The sequence below is a fragment of the Pleurodeles waltl genome, chromosome 3_1 (genome assembly GCF_031143425.1).
Source record: "Pleurodeles waltl isolate 20211129_DDA chromosome 3_1, aPleWal1.hap1.20221129, whole genome shotgun sequence".
Taxonomy (NCBI): domain Eukaryota; kingdom Metazoa; phylum Chordata; class Amphibia; order Caudata; family Salamandridae; genus Pleurodeles; species Pleurodeles waltl.
The window spans coordinates 754,412,460-754,431,402 of NC_090440.1; the positions used below are offsets into that span (position 1 = coordinate 754,412,460).

The 18,943-nt window shown below is 41.1% G+C and overlaps 1 protein-coding gene across 2 annotated transcripts in view; it reads left to right on the forward strand.

Moving 5' to 3' along the window:
* The window catches only part of SPON1 (spondin 1), a 1,167,370-nt gene that overhangs the window by 277,622 nt on the left and 870,805 nt on the right, over window positions 1-18,943 (forward strand). For both annotated transcript variants that reach the window (XM_069223539.1, XM_069223538.1), the window contains exon 3: window positions 13,170-13,303. In XM_069223539.1, the coding sequence (XP_069079640.1) occupies window positions 13,170-13,303 (134 nt within the window). The remainder of the gene's footprint in view (window positions 1-13,169; window positions 13,304-18,943) is intronic.

Sequence of the window (18,943 nt, forward strand, 5' to 3'; positions counted from 1 at the left end):
CCATTTGGTCCCGTGGCCCTGTCCTTTCTTATCTTTTTTATGATTTTTACCACTGTCAGCTTATCCATGATAATGCATCCTTCACCTGTAGGGTTTGTTCTTTCTGCACAAGTCCATGTTGGAAGTGGGTCTGGACTTATTTCAATTGTAATTTTTCCTGGTTTCTCTCTACATATATTGTCTATGTGAGTTTGGCATGCTTCTGCGAATACCGAGTTGGGCCTGTCAGTTTAAACGCTCTCTAGCATGCTAATATATTCCCAGAATTGCTTCTGCTTGTTGTTTTTAGATAGTTCATAAATTTTTGTCCATTCTGCTTCGTAGTGCTTCTGTTCTAGGTGCCAGGTGAAGGTTTTATGTTCCTGAGTTGCCTCTTTAAATGTTTGCCTTGAGACGCTGGTTCCTACTTTTTGATGGGCTCACGTGGCACATCGTAACTTGTGGGTGTATTCCCTTAACTTTCTGTTGTAACCTAGTTTGTGCATTGTCTGATTGGGTCTAATCACTTTCTACTTATTGCCTGCTGCCACTAGGGTAATTTGCAGGTCTGTGATCCTGGCAGCCCAGTTTTGGATTGTGTCTGCTGCACTCCTGTCAGACATCCTTCCTTCCACACTCTTCTTCCAATCCTCTATTTTATCTGCATGTCTGACATTCCATTTGATTCTTCTCACCAGTGTATGATCTTCAACACTTTTTGTCTGATTGTGACTTATCTGTTCTCAAGTTCTCGCAGGTCAGCTTTAGTTCAACGGTAAGCAGTGCATTGCCGCTTATTTCCTGCATTGTCATTGTGAAGCGGATCAGAATTTTTTTAAGGTTTGAACCTGAAAAGATATAGTCAATGGTCGTGCAGTGGTTATAAGAGTGTGCTCGGAGTGCACTAGACTGATATTTTGATACTAGTGTTTCTGCTGAAGCTAAATTGTAGGATAGTAGAAAACTATAGAAACAATTTTCAGCCGCATTCCACCTCCTTTTATGTTTTATGGCTGCACCAAGGTTATGTAGGTTGATGACCCCTGTTATTACTGTGTCTAAAGTTGCATATTCACAAAGTAACTCTACCAGGTGCTCTATCAACGTGTTTGTTCTTTGCAGTTTTTTTCGGTCCGTATGCGTTGATAGTTTTAAAGGACAGCCTATAGTTTTGGTTGAGACATGAGCAAATAGTAGTGTTTCTCCTCCCTGTTTTTTTCTCATACCAAAATGCCCCAATCTCTAAACTGTTCCTTCTCCATTAGGACCCTTTTTGACAGAGCCACATTTTTTCCACGTCATTATTGTGGGCTCCTGGCCGTTATTCTTGTTTTTTACTTCGAATTGAATGCTGTGAAGGTCCTTACTGGTTAAATCTGATAATGCCTAGATGTGCTATAAATGTTTCAAGATATTTCCTCTATTAAGTGTATTTTGCCTTCCCTTGAAGTATACTGTGGTAGAAATATTATTTTTTGTGATGTTCTTTCCTCGGCCAAGCAGACATCCTCCTTTTTGTTGGTTGGAGTCACTGTGAGTGTTTGGTAATTCCTTCCAATTTCTCTTTTGGGCTGGTGGTCTCCTGTTGGAGTTTTAAAGCCCACGCTGCCTATTTCCTACTTTGATTCTTACGTGGCTCTTACTTTGTTGTCGGGTTGTCCCTGTTTACAAAAATTTCCTTATATCGGTCTGAAGTTGTTTCTCTTGTGCTTAATATTGCATTATCCTCTAGTTGTTGTACTTGTATCTGTGTGCGGCCAATTGAAACTGCCAACTTCCTTCATCCATGTTGGAGCACCTCCTTCACTTGATGGATCAAAGGGTTTTTGTCCTAAGCTCCTTCTTAACTGGGCATTTTTCTTTTTCTTTTTTGCCTGCTTTATTAAAGGGTTAATGCGTGAAATTGCTGTCCCATCTCCTTTGGCTGTAGAGCTCATATCCTCATGCTGACCCTCCCCCTTTGGACAGCCTGTCAGAGGTACTGGAGCCTTGTCAGACTTTTCTTGATCTGTCTCTGATTCTTTCTTTCTCTGGTTCTCCCATCCCTGATGGCACTTGGTGCACTTGGGGCGTTTGGGGAGCTACTTTTGATTTTAAGTCTGTCGTGTTCTCCAAGGCTGATTTTCAGAGACCCAGTGTTAGTTGCTCCTGTCTGCCTAATGAATTTCAGATCCTATGTCGTTGTCAAAACTTCAGGCAATGTGGACAGTTTTTCCACAATTACTGAACAGTGGCATTCATTCAATGTAACCCTTTTGTCAATATTTTCAAGTTTCTTGACCATGTTTGCTGTACTCTGAACTATAGTTTGCATAGTATCCATTTGAGCTTCATTGAGTGGATTCTTTACTTGGTGATGTGCCTCTGACCTTGGCTTGTGTAGGCTTCCCGTGAGCCCCATTTGCTCATATTCCTGTGAGTCTACTAGCCCTTTCTCTGTCATTGTTTCTTCCATGTATTTGGTATGCACCTGTGCCATTGTAACCCCCTTCCTTATCTCATAGTGACTAGTTGTATCAGTGGCTGCAACTGCCGCCGGCCTATTTTGACAAAAAAACTGAGGTGAATCACCCTCTCTCGCCCATTGTCTGGGGGCTCTTTTGGTAGTTAAAGGCACAGCTACGGTCTGATCCTAATGTTAACAGTGGGCTTGGTGAGCTTGATATAAAGTTTGTTCTGGCCATAAAGCCATTTCCCTTTGATTTTGTAAGGAAGTACTCAGTCGTTGTCAAGGTGTTGGCTTTGGTCTCCTGTTTATCTTCCTGATTTGCATCTTTTTTGTTAACTGCTGTCCAAAATGATATTCCCTGGTCTGCTATTTCCATAACCACTGGTGGTGGTCCTGTGCATTCCTTGATCCTCTTTGTTAGGCCTCTCAGGCTACACCTTTAATTGGGGTTTACGCAAATTCCCATTTGCCATTGTTTTTGTCCTCATTTAGTAAAAAAACTCTGTGAGCAATTTTCCAATTAGCTGCGAAGATATTATTCACCCCAGTGCTTTTATAAATGGGTTTTTGCTTAGGAGCCCTCAGGACCTTGTCCAAATTGGACTTAGTTTTGTGCCTCTGACCTCGGCTCGTGCAGGCTTCCCGTGAGCCCCTCTTGCTCATATTCCCGTGAGTCTACTAGCCTTTTCCCCGTCATTGTTTCTTTCATGTATTTGGTATGCACTTTGTCACCCCCTTCCTTATCTCATAGGGACCAGATGTATTAGTGGCTGTGACTGTCTCCTGCCTATTTTGACAAAAAACAGAGGTGATTCACTCCTCCTCGTCCCTCCACGGGGGCTCTTTTGGTAGTTAAAGGCACAGCTAAGGTGCTTTTATACATGGGTTTGTGCTTTAGAAGCCCCCAGGACCTCGTCTAAATTGGTCAAAACTTCCATCTGCCCTCTTGGCTCCTTGGCGTCGTAAGAGGTGGTGTTTTCATACAGGAGTGGCAGCACACTCCTACTGATCTCTCCAGGCTGAGCTTGGTGTATATTGGTGGCACTCTTTGTGCTCCTTGGTATGACTATAGGGATGAGGGGGTGTGGGCCTAAGATCCAGTGGCTAATGGTGTGGTTAAATGGAGGTGGAGGTAGCGGTAGAGGTGGCACAGCTGCGGCAAGCGCTGAACACAAGTGTGCACACTAGCCTTTTTCCTAGTAAAACATCTTCCTCTTTGACCTCTGTTTTGGTCTTTACAAAATCATCAGAGATATGTTTCCAGATCCTGATTCAAAGGCCAGCTAAACAATGAATGAATTAAAGGACATGAACCCCCAGAACAAGGGGCATCCCCTGTATCTTATTCATTTTGATTCCTCATGACCATCGGGACTAGAGGTGCTTGAACTCCACTGGGGAACAGTACTGTAGATAGAATGAACACCTCCCTGCAGGTCATTACGTGGACTGCTTCCACTTATGTCATAAACTTTTGTGTAATAACTAAATACATTACAGGTAATGAGGTCTTCTGCTTCCACTGAACTAAGTAAACTAACACGCTTGAAAACAATCCTTTGCAGGTGAAGAGTTCAAGACTGGTGACAGGGGTCACTCTAATTCACTCTAATTGTAGACTAAAGTCACCAATTGTGCTCTACTAAAATGCGCCTCTGAATGGAGTACAAGCAGAAAAGCTATTTTTGGGTGCATATGTTGTAATGGCTTGTTCAAGCACCCTACATGTGTGTATGGGCATCAGTATATATATGCTCACCAAAAGTTGCACACACAGAAAATTTGAAACAGTAAGAGACCTGTTTAATGAAAGACACCGGACCTCCATATTGTCCTTGATTATGAAATAAAACACACTCTGTAAGGGTTCGAGAGGGCTGTAAGAAATTGGGTCATTGATTGAGGGGAGTGAAAACCCTGCTCAAGCAACAACCACAGTCCTTGTAAGGGTGAACCACAAAAGTCACTAAATTAGGCTGTGCTCAAACCTTTGGCAGCTTAGCACAAAATCAGTCAGGCTTAACTTAGAGGCAATGTGTAACATATTTATGCTGCACACAAATAGTGATAAAGTGAAAACACAACACAAGAAAAGCTGGAAAAAAAGTAACAACTAAAATGATACCAGAAAGACAAAAATCCAATCAGTACAAATGGAGATATGCAATTTCTAAATTGTAGGTAAAATAGGTCTTAAAAGCACTATGCACCAACTGCGGTTATCAGGTTGTGCTGGACTAACACAATATTACAAGTTCAGGCCATCTGCAACGTAGCATGGGCCAGAAACAGGAAATTTATTATTATGTCTTTGATACAAGGTGTTGCATTACTCTTCTTCAGTTCCAGTGAGGAGTTGAGAGGGCGGTGAAGCTAGGTCCAGAGTTGAGTTACATCACGCTGTGTCAGTTCTGATCAGGCTGCCGATCAGGAGCTGAGATGCAATGTCCTGCTTGGACTTGAATCTTGTGAGGATTGCCCTTTAGGAGATGTGAGTGTCTGCAATGCAGCATCCTGCATTGTGTTGCGGGGTGGGCATAGGTTCTGGTGGAACCCACATTTAATCAAGGAGGAGTACCTCAAACTCCACTTCCAAGGGGCCAGGACATGGGGGGCACCACTTGGGGTGTTAGGACTCGCTCCAGCAGAGGCCAAGGTTCAAGGTCTCTGGAACTTCTTTTTCCCTGTAGCTCACAGAGGAGTTCAGAGATCTGGTCTTTGAAGTCGCTCTGGTAGTCTTGGGTTCATACAGCAATGCAAGCCTCTAGCAGCATGAAAGTGCTCTGGGGAACAAGCCAGGCCTCAAGAAGCAGCCCAATCCTCTGGAGAACAAGGCTGTCCTCAAGCAGCAGGGCAGTCCTCTGGGGGTCCAGGCAGTACTTCTGAAGTCGTCCAAGGGTCAATGAGTGTACTGAAGAGTGGTTCTGAAGGTCCACTATTTATACCTGGTGTCAGCCATTGACGTGGCGGGACATCGGGCTACCCTTACATATGGTTTTAGAAAGTTCTTCTCTTCTCCTGCCAACGCTCCAAGATGTCTGGGGTGACAAAAGACTGTTGTCAGGTTCAGTTGTGTATGCTGGAGGAAGGACCTTTGAAATGTAAGTGTGGCTGGTTACAACTCTGCCCCAAGACATCCTGGCAGGATGGCCTACCGAAACTACACAAAGTCCCTTTTGCCTTGCTATTTGGCAGGAATACACCAACCGCAACCACAGAGCCTTTAAAAGTCATGTGACTCAGGATACTGGCAGAAGGCACAAATGGTTAGAACAAGAAAATGACAACTTTCAAAACATTGCATTCATTTTGACCTTAAATCCAACTTTACCATTAAAGACGATTTTGAATTACAATTCATTTGTGTCTAAATATGTTATTTCTACCTGCGCTCAAATTAAATATTACCTGCAATAAGGTAAACCAGTGTTAAGCACTGGGAGGAATAGGCATTACAGTAGTGAAAAACAATGTGAGTTTTTCACTGTCAGGATATGTAAAACTTAAATTCACAACTTGTACTTTTTAAATACAATGCACCCTACCATGTGGCTTTGGGGTCCATCTTAGGGGTGACATATGTATTACTGCACTACAGACTGCAGTGGCAGGCCCGAGACTTGTTTTAAAGTGGTACTTTAGTGGGGGGGGGGGCACAATGAGTGCTCCAGGCCACTAGTGGCTAGGTTTCATGTAGTACCACTTTCCTAGGGACTTACAAGTAAATTAAATGTGCCAGTTAGGTGTAGGCCAATTTTACCATGTTTACGGCAGAGACAACAATCAATTTGGCACTGATTAGCTGTGGCAAAAAGTCCTAATGCCAACAAACAACAAATTCAGAAAACAGGTCATGTGAAACCAAAACCTTTGGGGGTGGCCATTCAGAGAAGTCCAGGTTTGAGAGTCATATGAGATTTTGCATATTTGTTGAATTGTACTTGTTAAAACTGGACTCAGAGTTGTAAAGGATGGTCTTAGCTTAGGTAAGAGTTGGCAAAAACATTTGATCATGGAAAAAGAGTTTATCACTACGTATTTTCAAAGGGGAATTATGAAGTACGTTATAAAGCATTTCTGAAAAGACATGTCATTTTAATGGTGTTCTCTCTCATATGTGCACAGATGGGTTAAATGTATCCTTAGATGTTGTTACTATGCACAAGAAGCAGGATATTTTTGATGTGTTCTGTCTATGGATATACCAGTACACAATGATTAATTAGCAATGAATCTATAGCCAATGGAAAATGTTGATAAACATTTAAGACTAGTAAATTTAGTAGAACCAAGAGGCGTACATTCATATGCTGAGAAACTAATAGTAATGAATATCTAGCATGCCAATGGTCACTGAGTTAGAATATATAAGCAAGACACTCGGGTCCGTATGATACCTGCCCTAAAACAGAAAAAGCTTTAGGATTTGATAGCATTTTGAGAGATTTAGTCTAAGTCACTCTGGCCTCAGAGTTAGAATGAGCGAGGACCAGATTAAACCAACATTGTGCACTGGTGCAAAGCAACTCAAAGAGATGCAAACCAGCACTAAGGGGGTCATTCCGACCCCGGCGGGCGCCGCCTGCCGGGCGGAGACCGCCAGAAGACCGCACCGCGGTCAAATGACCGCAGCGGTCATTCTGACTTTCCCGCTGGGCGGGCGACCGCCAAAAGGCCGCCCGCCCGCCCAGCGGGAAAGACCCAGCAAAGATGAAGCCGGCTCCGATTGGAGCCGGCGGATTTGCTGCGGTGCGACGGGTGCAGTGGCACACATCGCGATTTTCAGTTTCTGTGTGTTAATGAAGGCATATTTATTGTAAACACCTTTCACCAAACCCATTGCACTGTTGCATGACCTAGTTATTAAGAAATTAGAAGTAACTGGTTGTTTCTGGGTATGTATTCACATAAGCTTGCAAAGCCCAACAGAAAAAGGGCCTTGAATAAATAGACGTTCCTGAGCATAACAGCAAAAATGTGGGAATTCAGCACCTTTTCAGAGGTATTATGAAAACAAAAGGCTTACGGACGTCCCTCAAAAATCTAGGCACAGTCCATCCCACAACAGTCCACAGTCACATTTCCTTATGTAAGTCTTAAACAAAGATTCACCTCCAATTATATCAGATTATATCAGATTGGCCCCAGCCATCCCATCTGTTAGAGCCATCCATCAGGATGCTGCTCTGCTTTCTTGAGAGTGGGAGTGGCCGCTATCCGGTCTCCCTTTGAGGGCACGAATGCCTGGCAATATCCACCACCTCCTTTCCACAACCAAAAATCCAGTGCAATCAGCACCTGCTTCTTGCAAGCGCATCATATGTATGGTTAGACAATATATGGGTTCCAATCTCTGAAGTTGTAACCAAAGGATTCACTTGTGGGGAGACAAGTACATAGTTGGTTCTAGAATGATATCTATGTACAATAGAATATAATGTATAGTTCCTTCCCTATATGTAGTGTGTGCCAAACATCAATACGTTTCAAATCAGGAATGTCATTAAGCAGAAAGGGAGGAGAATTTATCATCTGTCATGTGAGGTATGATCGATTAAACCTCTTGTCAAGGGCAACGTTATAATCACTTCCAAATATCAGATTATCTCATTATCGCTGAGCTATGTGAGGGAAGAACCAGGAATAAAGCATTTATTTGCCATTGTTAGGAACATAAATAGATAGGATTTTGAATTATTTGTCTAAGATTGCCCCACGTATCCCCACCATTCTTCCTTTTTTATCTCTATGTATAGCATCTACTTAAAATGGGGTGTTGGCTCCAATCAATATTCAATCAATCAATCAATCAGGATTTGTAGAGCATAGCTGCTTCACCTGTGAGGGTCTTGAGGTGCTGAGGGATTAAGCTGCCTGATTTCCTATTGGTTAAACATCCAGGTCTTGAGGTCCTTCCTGAACTGATGGAGCAATGTGGAGGCTCTGAGGTGCAGAGGGAGGTTGTTCCAGGCCTTTGCCACCAGGTGTAGTCATTGGTTTCTTGAGTTGGGTCTATATCTTCATGCTATCCTTCCTGATGAAACAGGCAAATCACCTCCTGTCTGGCGGAGACCGAAACTTGTTCATCTTTGTACCTAAACAATAGACTGAAAAACCCTATCTCTACTGGTTCTTCTGGTCCCTGAGATGGTCTGTCACCATTTTCTGAGATCTCCTCCTAACAAACTTAAGAGCCGAGACATCCTGAAAGAACATTAGAGTGGGTCCTCAGAACAACATTTGGTCTGTTGATCTAGCAGCCGTCATCATTTATTCCTTTTGTTTGAAAAATTATACTCAGGTCTGGAAGTCTGCAGTTAAATGATTCTGAATTTGATAGGAGGTAAATACTCTGTAGGTGTGATCAAGTCTAATCATCTAATCATCTGAACTCTTGATGAGGGATTTAAATAGGGCCTATGGGTATTGTGGTAGTTCTTCGTCAGTTTGCGTGTCCCGAATGCCAATGATTCTTAGTTATTTCAGTGGAACTAATTTTACCCATCTTCTACTTCATCAGTCAGCCATTGATATTGTTTATCTAACACTTTAACTCTTGTTTCCATTTTGGCTGCCTTGATGTACTTCTCCGCCACTGCCACCCTAGTTGACTTACTCTAGTTTTGATTTTCTGGAAGGTGTGGTCTACTTCAGCTAGAGATTTGACAAAGTCCTCTCATAATAGACCCATTTCCTTCTTTAATTCTTCTATCATTGAGTGAACCTTTCATCACTGGCAACCCAATTTTACTCTCATGTTCACCTCTTGTTGGAAGATTTTCTTGGGTGGTGACTCCCACCTTATCAGTGGTGTTTAATTCTTTTGGATGAGATATCTGTGTGTTGAGGACGTGTTTAATTGACTGTGTTTTTTGATTTGTTGCACAGATTGTCACAATTGAGCTGGGTACAAGCCTTTCTTATGCAGTTGTGGTGATATGTGATTGTCAACCAGTTTTATTTTGATGAAGTCATTGGGTTGTAAATGGCATACATGTTTTATGGGCAGGACTAATATGAATATTCTTTTTGGTAGATACTGTCCTTGAGGTGTTCAGATACAAGTCCCTGCATAGAGTCTGATTTGATTACTGTGCCTGACAGTAGGGTCAGAGGAGCCCTATTACTCTAACCCTGAATTTGCTGTACCTTCTCCCTTAATAAGTGCCTGAGTTCTCATTCAGTTCTCTACAGAAGGACCTCCACACTACCACTTGCTGGAGGCACAGTGCACCCTGCAACAGTTCACAGTCAGGTTTCCTAATGTAAGTCTTAAAGAAATAATCACTTCCAATTATATCAAACTGGGCCCAGACTCCCCATCTGTTAGTGCCATCCAACAGGATGCTGCTCTGCTTTCCACTCCAGAACAGACTAGACTGGCCTGCTGGACTCCCAGCTGATTCCTGCAGAGCAATCTTGAAAGCGGGAGTGGTCGCTATCAAGACTTCCTTTGAGGGCATGGATGCCTGGCAATAACCACCATAGACGAGAAACTCCTCTGCCTCTCCACCACAAAAAATCCAGTGCAATAAGCACCTGCTTCTTGCAAGCGCATATTCATCGTGACATTAGGTTGAGAAAGGCTGGCTGGCTTGCAGAGCTCAGCAAGGACTTGTGTTCATAGGTCCTTGCTGTAACCACTAAAATTGGGTAATTTTCAAAGAAATTGTCATAGTTCATAGGGCAATTTATTATTACTCTCTATACTTCTTAGTGAGAGGTATTCGTGGTATATTGCAAGCCAAGCTCTTTGCTCATCACATCAATTATCACTAACAGTTACTATGACCACACTGTAATGTTCAGTAAAGCTTTTAGTGGCTGCAGCAAAGATATGTAACAATCTGTACTTCTCCAATTCAGAAAACTGCTGAAGTCCCTTGTAATTAACGTGCATTAGGTGTGTAATTCCTAGAGTGCCCTGCTACAGGTCCAGCTCGAGGAAACTTCAACATAGGCATGCTTTACAAATATTCAGCTTAGACCAAAAGCATTTTGTTAATAAATGTAATGTTCCCAAATATTTAACTGTTACTGCTGGTATTACTTTTTGTGAACTTCTGTATAAGTGAAACAAACTAAATGCCTTCTTCTACATTACCAATGCACACATAACTCACCATAAACATTTATTTTGATAGAAATAAGGTATTGCAATATGTAGGAAGAGTGCAGCCTACTGAAGACAATTGAATCCTATACAAATCTCCCCTACTGTACCTTTGCTTCAGTTAGTAAGTAGAGAATATCTATGGTTTCTCACTAGCTAATGCACAAGAAGTTTCATATGATCTCCTCCTCATAGGCAAAAAGACCCTGAAATCCAATAGACAATTACTCAACCACTTTCTTTTTGTGCTTGTCAACAGACACTGTGACCATTACATCATCAATATGTAATATGTCGTGTAACCTGGTGTCATTACTGTTTATAGTGTAACTTCTTGTTTAAATGCAGCAGGTTTATTTTGCCCTTTCTGCGTTAAAGTAGTGTATTATGCTTGGTATTGTGCTTTGTGCATTTCATCAATTTGTTATGTAATCTGTGCATATATGAGCTATGAAAAATGTTGAGAAAGCCTAACCTGGGCTGGGTATCCATCATTTACAATGATTGTGATAACTGTGTTGTACTGTAACTTCTTACTACGCCTTGGACTCCTCCTTCACATCTACCCACAGAGTTAAGAGCGCCTGGGTGAGACCCATTTTCTGTCTCAGGTTAAGTAACTTGAGTGCAGATTACTAAGGTCCTTGAGCTTTCCCTCTTTTAGGGAACTCAGTGGCTCTATAATTACTTGCTCTGAAAAACCAGCCCTGACTTGTAGCATATTTGATTTAAAAAAAAGGTGCTTTTTAAATGAATCATGTGGCTTAATTTTGTAAACAATTATTTGAAAAAATGTATGTTGCAGGAACACCTGCCCCGTAGTAGTCTAGAGAAGATTGAGAACCACTTGGTGCACTCACTGGCCTTCTCCAGTGCTACGTTTTGCTGCCCTTCGTGTCCTGTCCATACATACAACTTAGCAGTTAAACTAAGATTTATTCTTCACCACTGCTTGGTATGTAACGGAGTGCAGTGTAAACTCACAGTACTACCATACTGTTATCATTACATCTGCATTTACGGAGCAGAGAATAATGATTGAGCATCATAAATTCATGTGCACAGAGTAGACACATTCAATGACTGCCCCTTCTAGGTTTCATAGGAATGTAATGGCCAGATTGCACGACATTACTGTTTGCAAAAAGTGATCGAAAATTGCGACTACATATTTTCCAACCAGTTTCTAATTTTGTGAGCCAACTTATGTACTAATAAAATAAGGATTTGCAGTGGTCACAACATTACCTTCTAATTATGATCTATTAGGGGGGTCGCAAATTGTGGTTCAATCCGTTTAGCTGCAAAGACATGGTGACCTGCAAGAGCCAGCAAACCGTCAACCTTATGTTTTCATTTCAAAAGTGAAAACCTTTTTTTAAAGCAGCCCATTTTCCTCAAAGGCTCCTTTTTTTCTTAAAAAATGTTTCTATTTTCACTGCCTAACTCTCTCACCACAATTCGCAAAGGGGACCACTTTGGACCCCTCCCACTTTGACAATCAGTTATCACCTCAGCTTGGGAATCGGTAACTTGTTAGTGGTTTGTGAATGGAATGCCGTCACAACGCATTGATATCTATTGTGGCGAAATGCAATTTGGAAGGGATATCCTAAGCACCCCTTCCATCATCGGAGTTGGGAAGGCTTTACTGACTCCTAAAATGTTTTAGTACATAGTTAAAAAAAAGAAAACAAACTTTTTAGCTGTCACAAACTCTGGTTTTGTGAATTGGAGGGTTTGCGACCTCTAAAGAACACTTAAGTTTCTCTGCCCACAGTATACAAACAGAGCACATATTTTAGGAACGCCCATTGATAATGATTTGCAGCTCTGAAATTACCCACTTGAATGTGTGAGTAGCTGATCCACTCCAGGGTTTGTCTTTATATTCTGGTGCATGCAGTCGAGTTTATTGCATCAGAAATTCGAGAATACCGTTATCAGACTGAAAAGAAAAACCCTGGGCTAGATTGCCTGCTTACACGTGGTTGTGTGTATTTTACAACTTGTAATTTTGCAGGTATAACTATTTAAACAAACTCACAAAGCTTTGTATAGAGGCAAGTGACTGCTTGAGTCAATTATAAGCCACATTTTTTGTTTTTCTGCGATCCCACGAAATAATAGCCATGTCAAGCAAAGACACTTTCTACCGAGGACATCAAGATGGAAGATGAAGATTCCATCACACTGTGAACATGATGCATTGATGAACTTGAGCCTCAGGGTATCAATCTTTGAGATTGTCAGCTTCATCAGATAGTTTGTTCAGCTGCTTCAAAATGTATGTTTCTCTCTGGTGCACACATAAATAGTCGAAATGAGAGATACTGCTGTTGTCATCTTTGTGCCAGCGAACAATTTTGTGACGTTAAAAATTATTAAGGCCCTGTTAACGTTTCTCGGTTGATTTACGGCAGTGTTCAAAACTAAATACTTCTCTTAACTCTTAGCGTGGCAGCTTTGCAGTCACTGTTTATATTATGTGGTTTGAACAGAATAATTCCAGCTAAAGCTTGCTTTGAACATTCTCAAGGACAAATCCAAGCGCAATGTAGTGCCTCACAGTGTATACCAATTATAATTGAAAATATGTGGAACACTGACAATTTGTTTTGCCTTCAGATTATAGATGAAGAAGAAACACAGTTCTTGAGTAACTGCCCTGTTGCCGTCACTGAGAGCACACCGAGGCGACGAACACGGATTCAAGTTTTCTGGACAGCCCCTGTCACTGGGAGTGGTTGTGTTATTCTGAAGTAAGTTTTTGTGCATGTCACTTTTGTCCATGACTTGTCAGGCTCGATTTTTTACAGTTAGTTGACTTTAGGTATTATGAACAGACATAGACCTCCTGCTACTATGATCTTCCTAACCCTTTCCACAATCTTCCCTACTCCATCTCTGCTTTACTCATCCCATGCCTCATCCTATCACCATAAACTCCCAATTAACACTTCTGGATTCCTCGGTCTTCTATCCCTCCATTACTGTAGTCAATCCAACTAACAAACTCACATATCCTCTGCTCAAATTAACTCATAATAATACTAAACTGTACTCATCTTTCCCTATACTAATCCACCACTAATTACTCTCGCGTTCCGGAGTAGCGTGCTACTCACCGAAAAGCTCTTCGACACCTTGTCAGGGGTAGTAAGGTCTATATAAATACTATTACAATATAAAACAATAAATGAAATGTTAAACGTTGTAATTCAGAATAAGGTACATGGGTGTACGCCAATACATGCATATTAGTCTCCATATGACAATATAATAACACAAAAAGTTAATTAAAAAATCTTTAATAAAGTAGTCTTGTCATACTTTCTCAACCGAAAACTCGCAGAGCACATGTGGCATCTCTTTGAAGATGGTATTCTTTTTGTACTTTACTATATTTCTTCCCCTTTGTAAATACTCTAGAGATGTATATGACGAGTTGTGCCTCACAATAAAACTGAAAATGGAATGGCTCTTCTCAGACATCAGCCGCTTGTTTTCATGTGTATACATGACTGCTTTGTATGGACAAGGTAAAATACATAAAAATTTGAAAACTAGGGAACAACCTATCTTGTACAATTGAAAATCGGAAACTTAGTAAACACTTGGTATTTTAATATTCAGTATTGCAATTTGTAGTTATGTTTTTAGAAAACCGCATTAGTGGATGATTGCTTGGTATTTTCTACACTGGTGTAACAATCAACCACCAATCACCAGTCACCAGATACACAAGCGGAGCCGAACATGTAATCATGCCAAGACTTTAGTAGTTCAGATAAAACTGTACCCTCTTTCAAAGCGTAATCTATTTTGTACTTCAATTAAAACACTTTTGGCTACCAAATTTCAAGTACACAATACATATTTTTTGTCATAATGAACCAACATGGTACATTTCATATATGTTATCACATTAAGCACATAAGTTTATCCAGGTAGTCCTGCGTGCTTTTGTTGCTGGAATTGCAGTAAATCTCTTGTTTGCCAAACAAAGTTAATTCATAGTGCTTTTTTAAAAGTACTTTTAGATAAGGGATACTTGCACAAAGGATTAAAAGCAAAGATCGATACACTTGTTCAGAATAACCTAGAAACAGACCTCTAATACTAAAATGTACTTCAAATAGCGGGCAATCGTAGGGCCAAATCTTGTCATATGCTTTACCCTATAAAGAAATAAATAGGTAACAGATTGTTTTCCAAATGGCACGATATCCAGCATGGATCGTTACCTGTGCATCTTTTTAATATCCTCCTCAGAGGATGCTGTTAGCATGGCATTTAATAGATGATGAATTGCGCAATATTATTTACTCTCTAGACCTATGTAAAATGTAGTGCAGCTTGGGGTTGAGTGATTTCTATTTAGAAGTAGAAATACCTTGACATATGATGAGAAGATGCACCATTATTAATCCTAGAAAATAGTGTGTAAAGTATCGATGAATGTGTCTTTTATGTATGTTTATTTGTAGAGTTTGAACTTACTAGAGAGCTATGGGGTGCTGAATCAGACAAGAATCCATAAGTTATGATTCTGGTTTGATTATAATAAAGCAGTTTTTTCATGGCTGGTAAATCACGTTGGGCCTAGATATATGGCCTGATTACAACCCTGGCAGAGGGGATTACTCCGTCCCAAATGTGACGAATATCCTGCCCTCCGTATTACAAGTTCCATTATATCCTATTTAACTAGTAACAGTGCAGACGGGATATCCGCCACATTTGGGATGGACTAACCCCCTCCGTCAAGATCGTAATCAGGCCCATAGTGTTCTCTGATGGACTGGGTCTTCAGCTCCTTTCTGAATTGAGGATGGGTTGAGATAGTACTAATTTTATAGAGAACATTGTGCAGACCACATAGCATTTATGAAGAAGTGCTTGTGTTCATATTTGCTCATTACAGGCTTGGAGGGGGCACCAGTGTAGTCCCTTGTGGTTGCAATGATACTCTCCAACTTTTTTAGGCCTTCAATGAGAGGTGCTGCTCTCTGTATGACAGCTTTCAGAGGAGCCGCTATGATATAAGGGAGAACACAGTGCTAGGTGTTGCCTCAATATAGTTACCATTTCTAGTCTGTTTTTCTCAAGTAAGGTTCCCTGAGCCAATGTTTCACTTTCTTCAGAAGAGAGAGTTAGTACAATGCTACCTTGAAGCCTGATTCACAAAGGTCCTCCACACTTGTGGCAGAGGCCATGCAGCCATGGGGGAGTCTCTGCACTCAGGACAGAATCTCAGCAATGAGAATTCTCATTAAGGAGATTCGGCTCTGACTTCCCCATGCTTTGAGATCACTGATGTTCTGCCCAGTGGCAATTTTAAGGTACAGTTGTGTGGCACTGATATATTGATGGATTTTGATGTCAATGTCAAGTAGTAGTCCATGTCATGATTGAGGGTGATGGAGGATGGGTTGGAAACCAGGACCACTTCACAGAAGAGGATCAGTTTTGGGGATGTTGAGCTCCCCAGGTGGATGAAATAAATTGGTAGTTGTTAGTGAGGCTGGAAATAAACCATTGCAGGACCATATCAGAGGAACCATGCATGCTTGCAATGCATAGATAGTGCTTGGAGGTCAACTGTGTTGAAAGCTGCAATGAGATTCAGTAGGATCAAGAGTCATGTGTACCTCTTGCCAGCAATCTAGAGGACTTCACTGATTATTTTAAGATTGTGAGTTGTTACGCTGCAGACAGGACAACACCCATATTGGCAGTCCTGTATGAGGTTAGCCATGCTGATCTGATCTTGTAATTGAATGAAGAGTCAATTCTTGACAGTTTTACTGATGGAATGTAGGTGTGCAATGGGTCAGTAGTTATTTAGATAATCTGGGTCCAGAATAGGTTTTTAAAGCAGGGGTAGAATGTGGCCAGTTTTTATAGTGTCTGGGAACATTTATTGACTGAAAGAGTTGTTGACAATCTTGCTGAGGGATGTGAGAGAATCTCAAAGGAGTAATTTCATGAAGGGTAGAATTTCTTCTTTACAGGTGGTGACCTTGAGAAAATTTGGAATGACTGTGAGTTCAGCCTGTGACAGGAGGTTGAAGGCAGTATGGTTGATAGTTTGATGTTGTTAAGACTGGTTCCAATTGTATTTATCTTCTCAATAAAAAAGTAATTGATGGTGTTTGTTGATTAATTTTGGATTGGCGCGTATGGGAGGTGGCTTAATTGCTGAGGACACTTCACTCCTGTTGCATACCTTACTAGTGGTGGTCTTGTAGAAGGGGGCTTTGAATTTTGGAATGAGGGATCTGCCTATAGATCAGAGTGTCTTTGAATGGGTGAAATCTCAAGGTCTTTGCCTTTATTGTTCTAGTCTTAGAATTGAGCCTTTGTAGTCTTGGAGTTCCTATGAGTATCACAATGCTCACAGTTCGGATTTGGAGTTGATGTTTGCATTGTGCATTAAGACTCAAATGTTTTTCGTGACACTGTTGTGTACATAGAGGAATGTGTTGATATTTGATGTAGACTGTAGGGAGTGGGAGAACCTGATGAGGTGATCCTCAAGAGAGTCCATAGTAAAGTAGTAAGTTTGTTTTTTCTTTGCAGTTAACCTTGGTGCATTGGTGTGGCATTGTAGATGGAGAAGTGACATGAAGCCCTGAGGTTTTGGGTAAATACATTGGATTGAGGGTGAGACAAGAATGATGAGGTCAAGATTGTTTCTTTCGGAGTGTGTAGGTTAGGTGACGTACTGTGTGATGTCCAAAGATTTGTGAGGAGTGTAAAGTGATATTTTAATTAATTTGGTGGTTTAATTTCCAAAGAAGTTGGAGTCAGGAAATGAGAAATGTGGGGCGAGTGTGCTGCATGAAAGTAGATGTAATGAAGTTGGTGATTTCTTTGGACAAATCATTTATTGGTTGAGAGGATGTGTAGTTAGATTGAAGGTATCTGTCTTTGATGTTGACAGGAGTCAGTGAAAAACAAAAAGTGCAAATGATTTGAATACTGCAGCTTTGCTAGGGGGCAGGACCAGGAGGGTTTGTGGGTGCATGTGAGTCCTCCCCTAGTGTTTTGTGTGCAGCTGGTGTTCTGGTTTCTGTGGCCTGAGGGTATGGGCATGTGTGAGATATATGTGGGGGTCAGACATGTTTCTGTGATGAAGGGTGTAATCAGTTGGTGTTGAATAGTGATGCATGCAATGGCGTTGGCTTAGAGATTTGCGAGTGGTGCATTTATGAGCTTGATAAGTTAGGGTTCTTGTCTTAATGGTTCCAGTATGCTGGTGAATGGTACATTGATGAAGTTCTTGATGTTTGTAATGCAATTGTGACGTAAGTATGTGCTTGGTCTGGTTCTGAGTGTTAGAATGGTTAGTGCTGTATGGTTTGTGAGGTGAATGATGTGGGGAATTACCTGGAGGCAGTGGTTTGTGCTGACCAGAACACACCCAAAAACAAAACATCTTTGTCTGTATTTTCCACTACCTGAAATATATAGATACTGAGACACCCGAAAAAGTTGAGTAAAGTAAGGGAGAAGAGAAGTTGCAGATGAATAACATATGAACTTGCTTCCTGTTAAGATGGATGCTGGGAAATTAGGTCAACCTGTCTATTTTTGTTTTTTTGTAGATTGATTTGGGAGGCAACTAGTAATTCATTTCCTGTAGAGATGGATGCAGTATAATGCATGCACTGGTAGTGATAAACAGGAACATAAAGCAAAATCAATCCAGGATAAGATCACTCAAGGATTTCAGAATACCATTATCATAACAGAGAGATGAATGAATAATCCCTTCTTTCTTGAAACTGGTCTAGGGTCATCCCACTATATAAAATATTCAAACAGGATGTGTCATAGTATCTCTATATCATGCCATCTTAAAGCATCACATGCTTCCCAAAATTTAAACAGATACAGAAAATGAGGCTACGTAGAGGAAAGTCTTTCTATTTCAGCAGCATAAAATCAGCTCTTCAAGATACAAAAGAAAAACAATTCCTTTAAGAGCTCATTAAGAACTCCAATTCTCTCCTCCGCGAAATCTATATCATATTTGTGTGACAGAGTGAGTTCTGAATACTTAATACCTCCCTCCCCTAGATTTTTTTTGGACCGCCGTTTTTCCCTCTGCTGTGAGCCTCACTAACTGAGCCAAATTTACTGTATGCTTCTTTAAAATAGATGTGAGTGATAAACACAAGTGTCAACCATTTATAATAAGGTCTTTTGCTGTACAGTGGTGGCAGGAGACTCTGCACTGGGTACACATGAACACATGTACACAAAGTTATGCAGGCATGCCTGCATGTGAATCAGGACTACAGTCTAGTCTGGTAAATGCACATAGGTAGCCTTTGGGACCTTCAATAAATTAGTTGTAATCTGTGCAGGGTTTGTAATTTAATTGCACATCC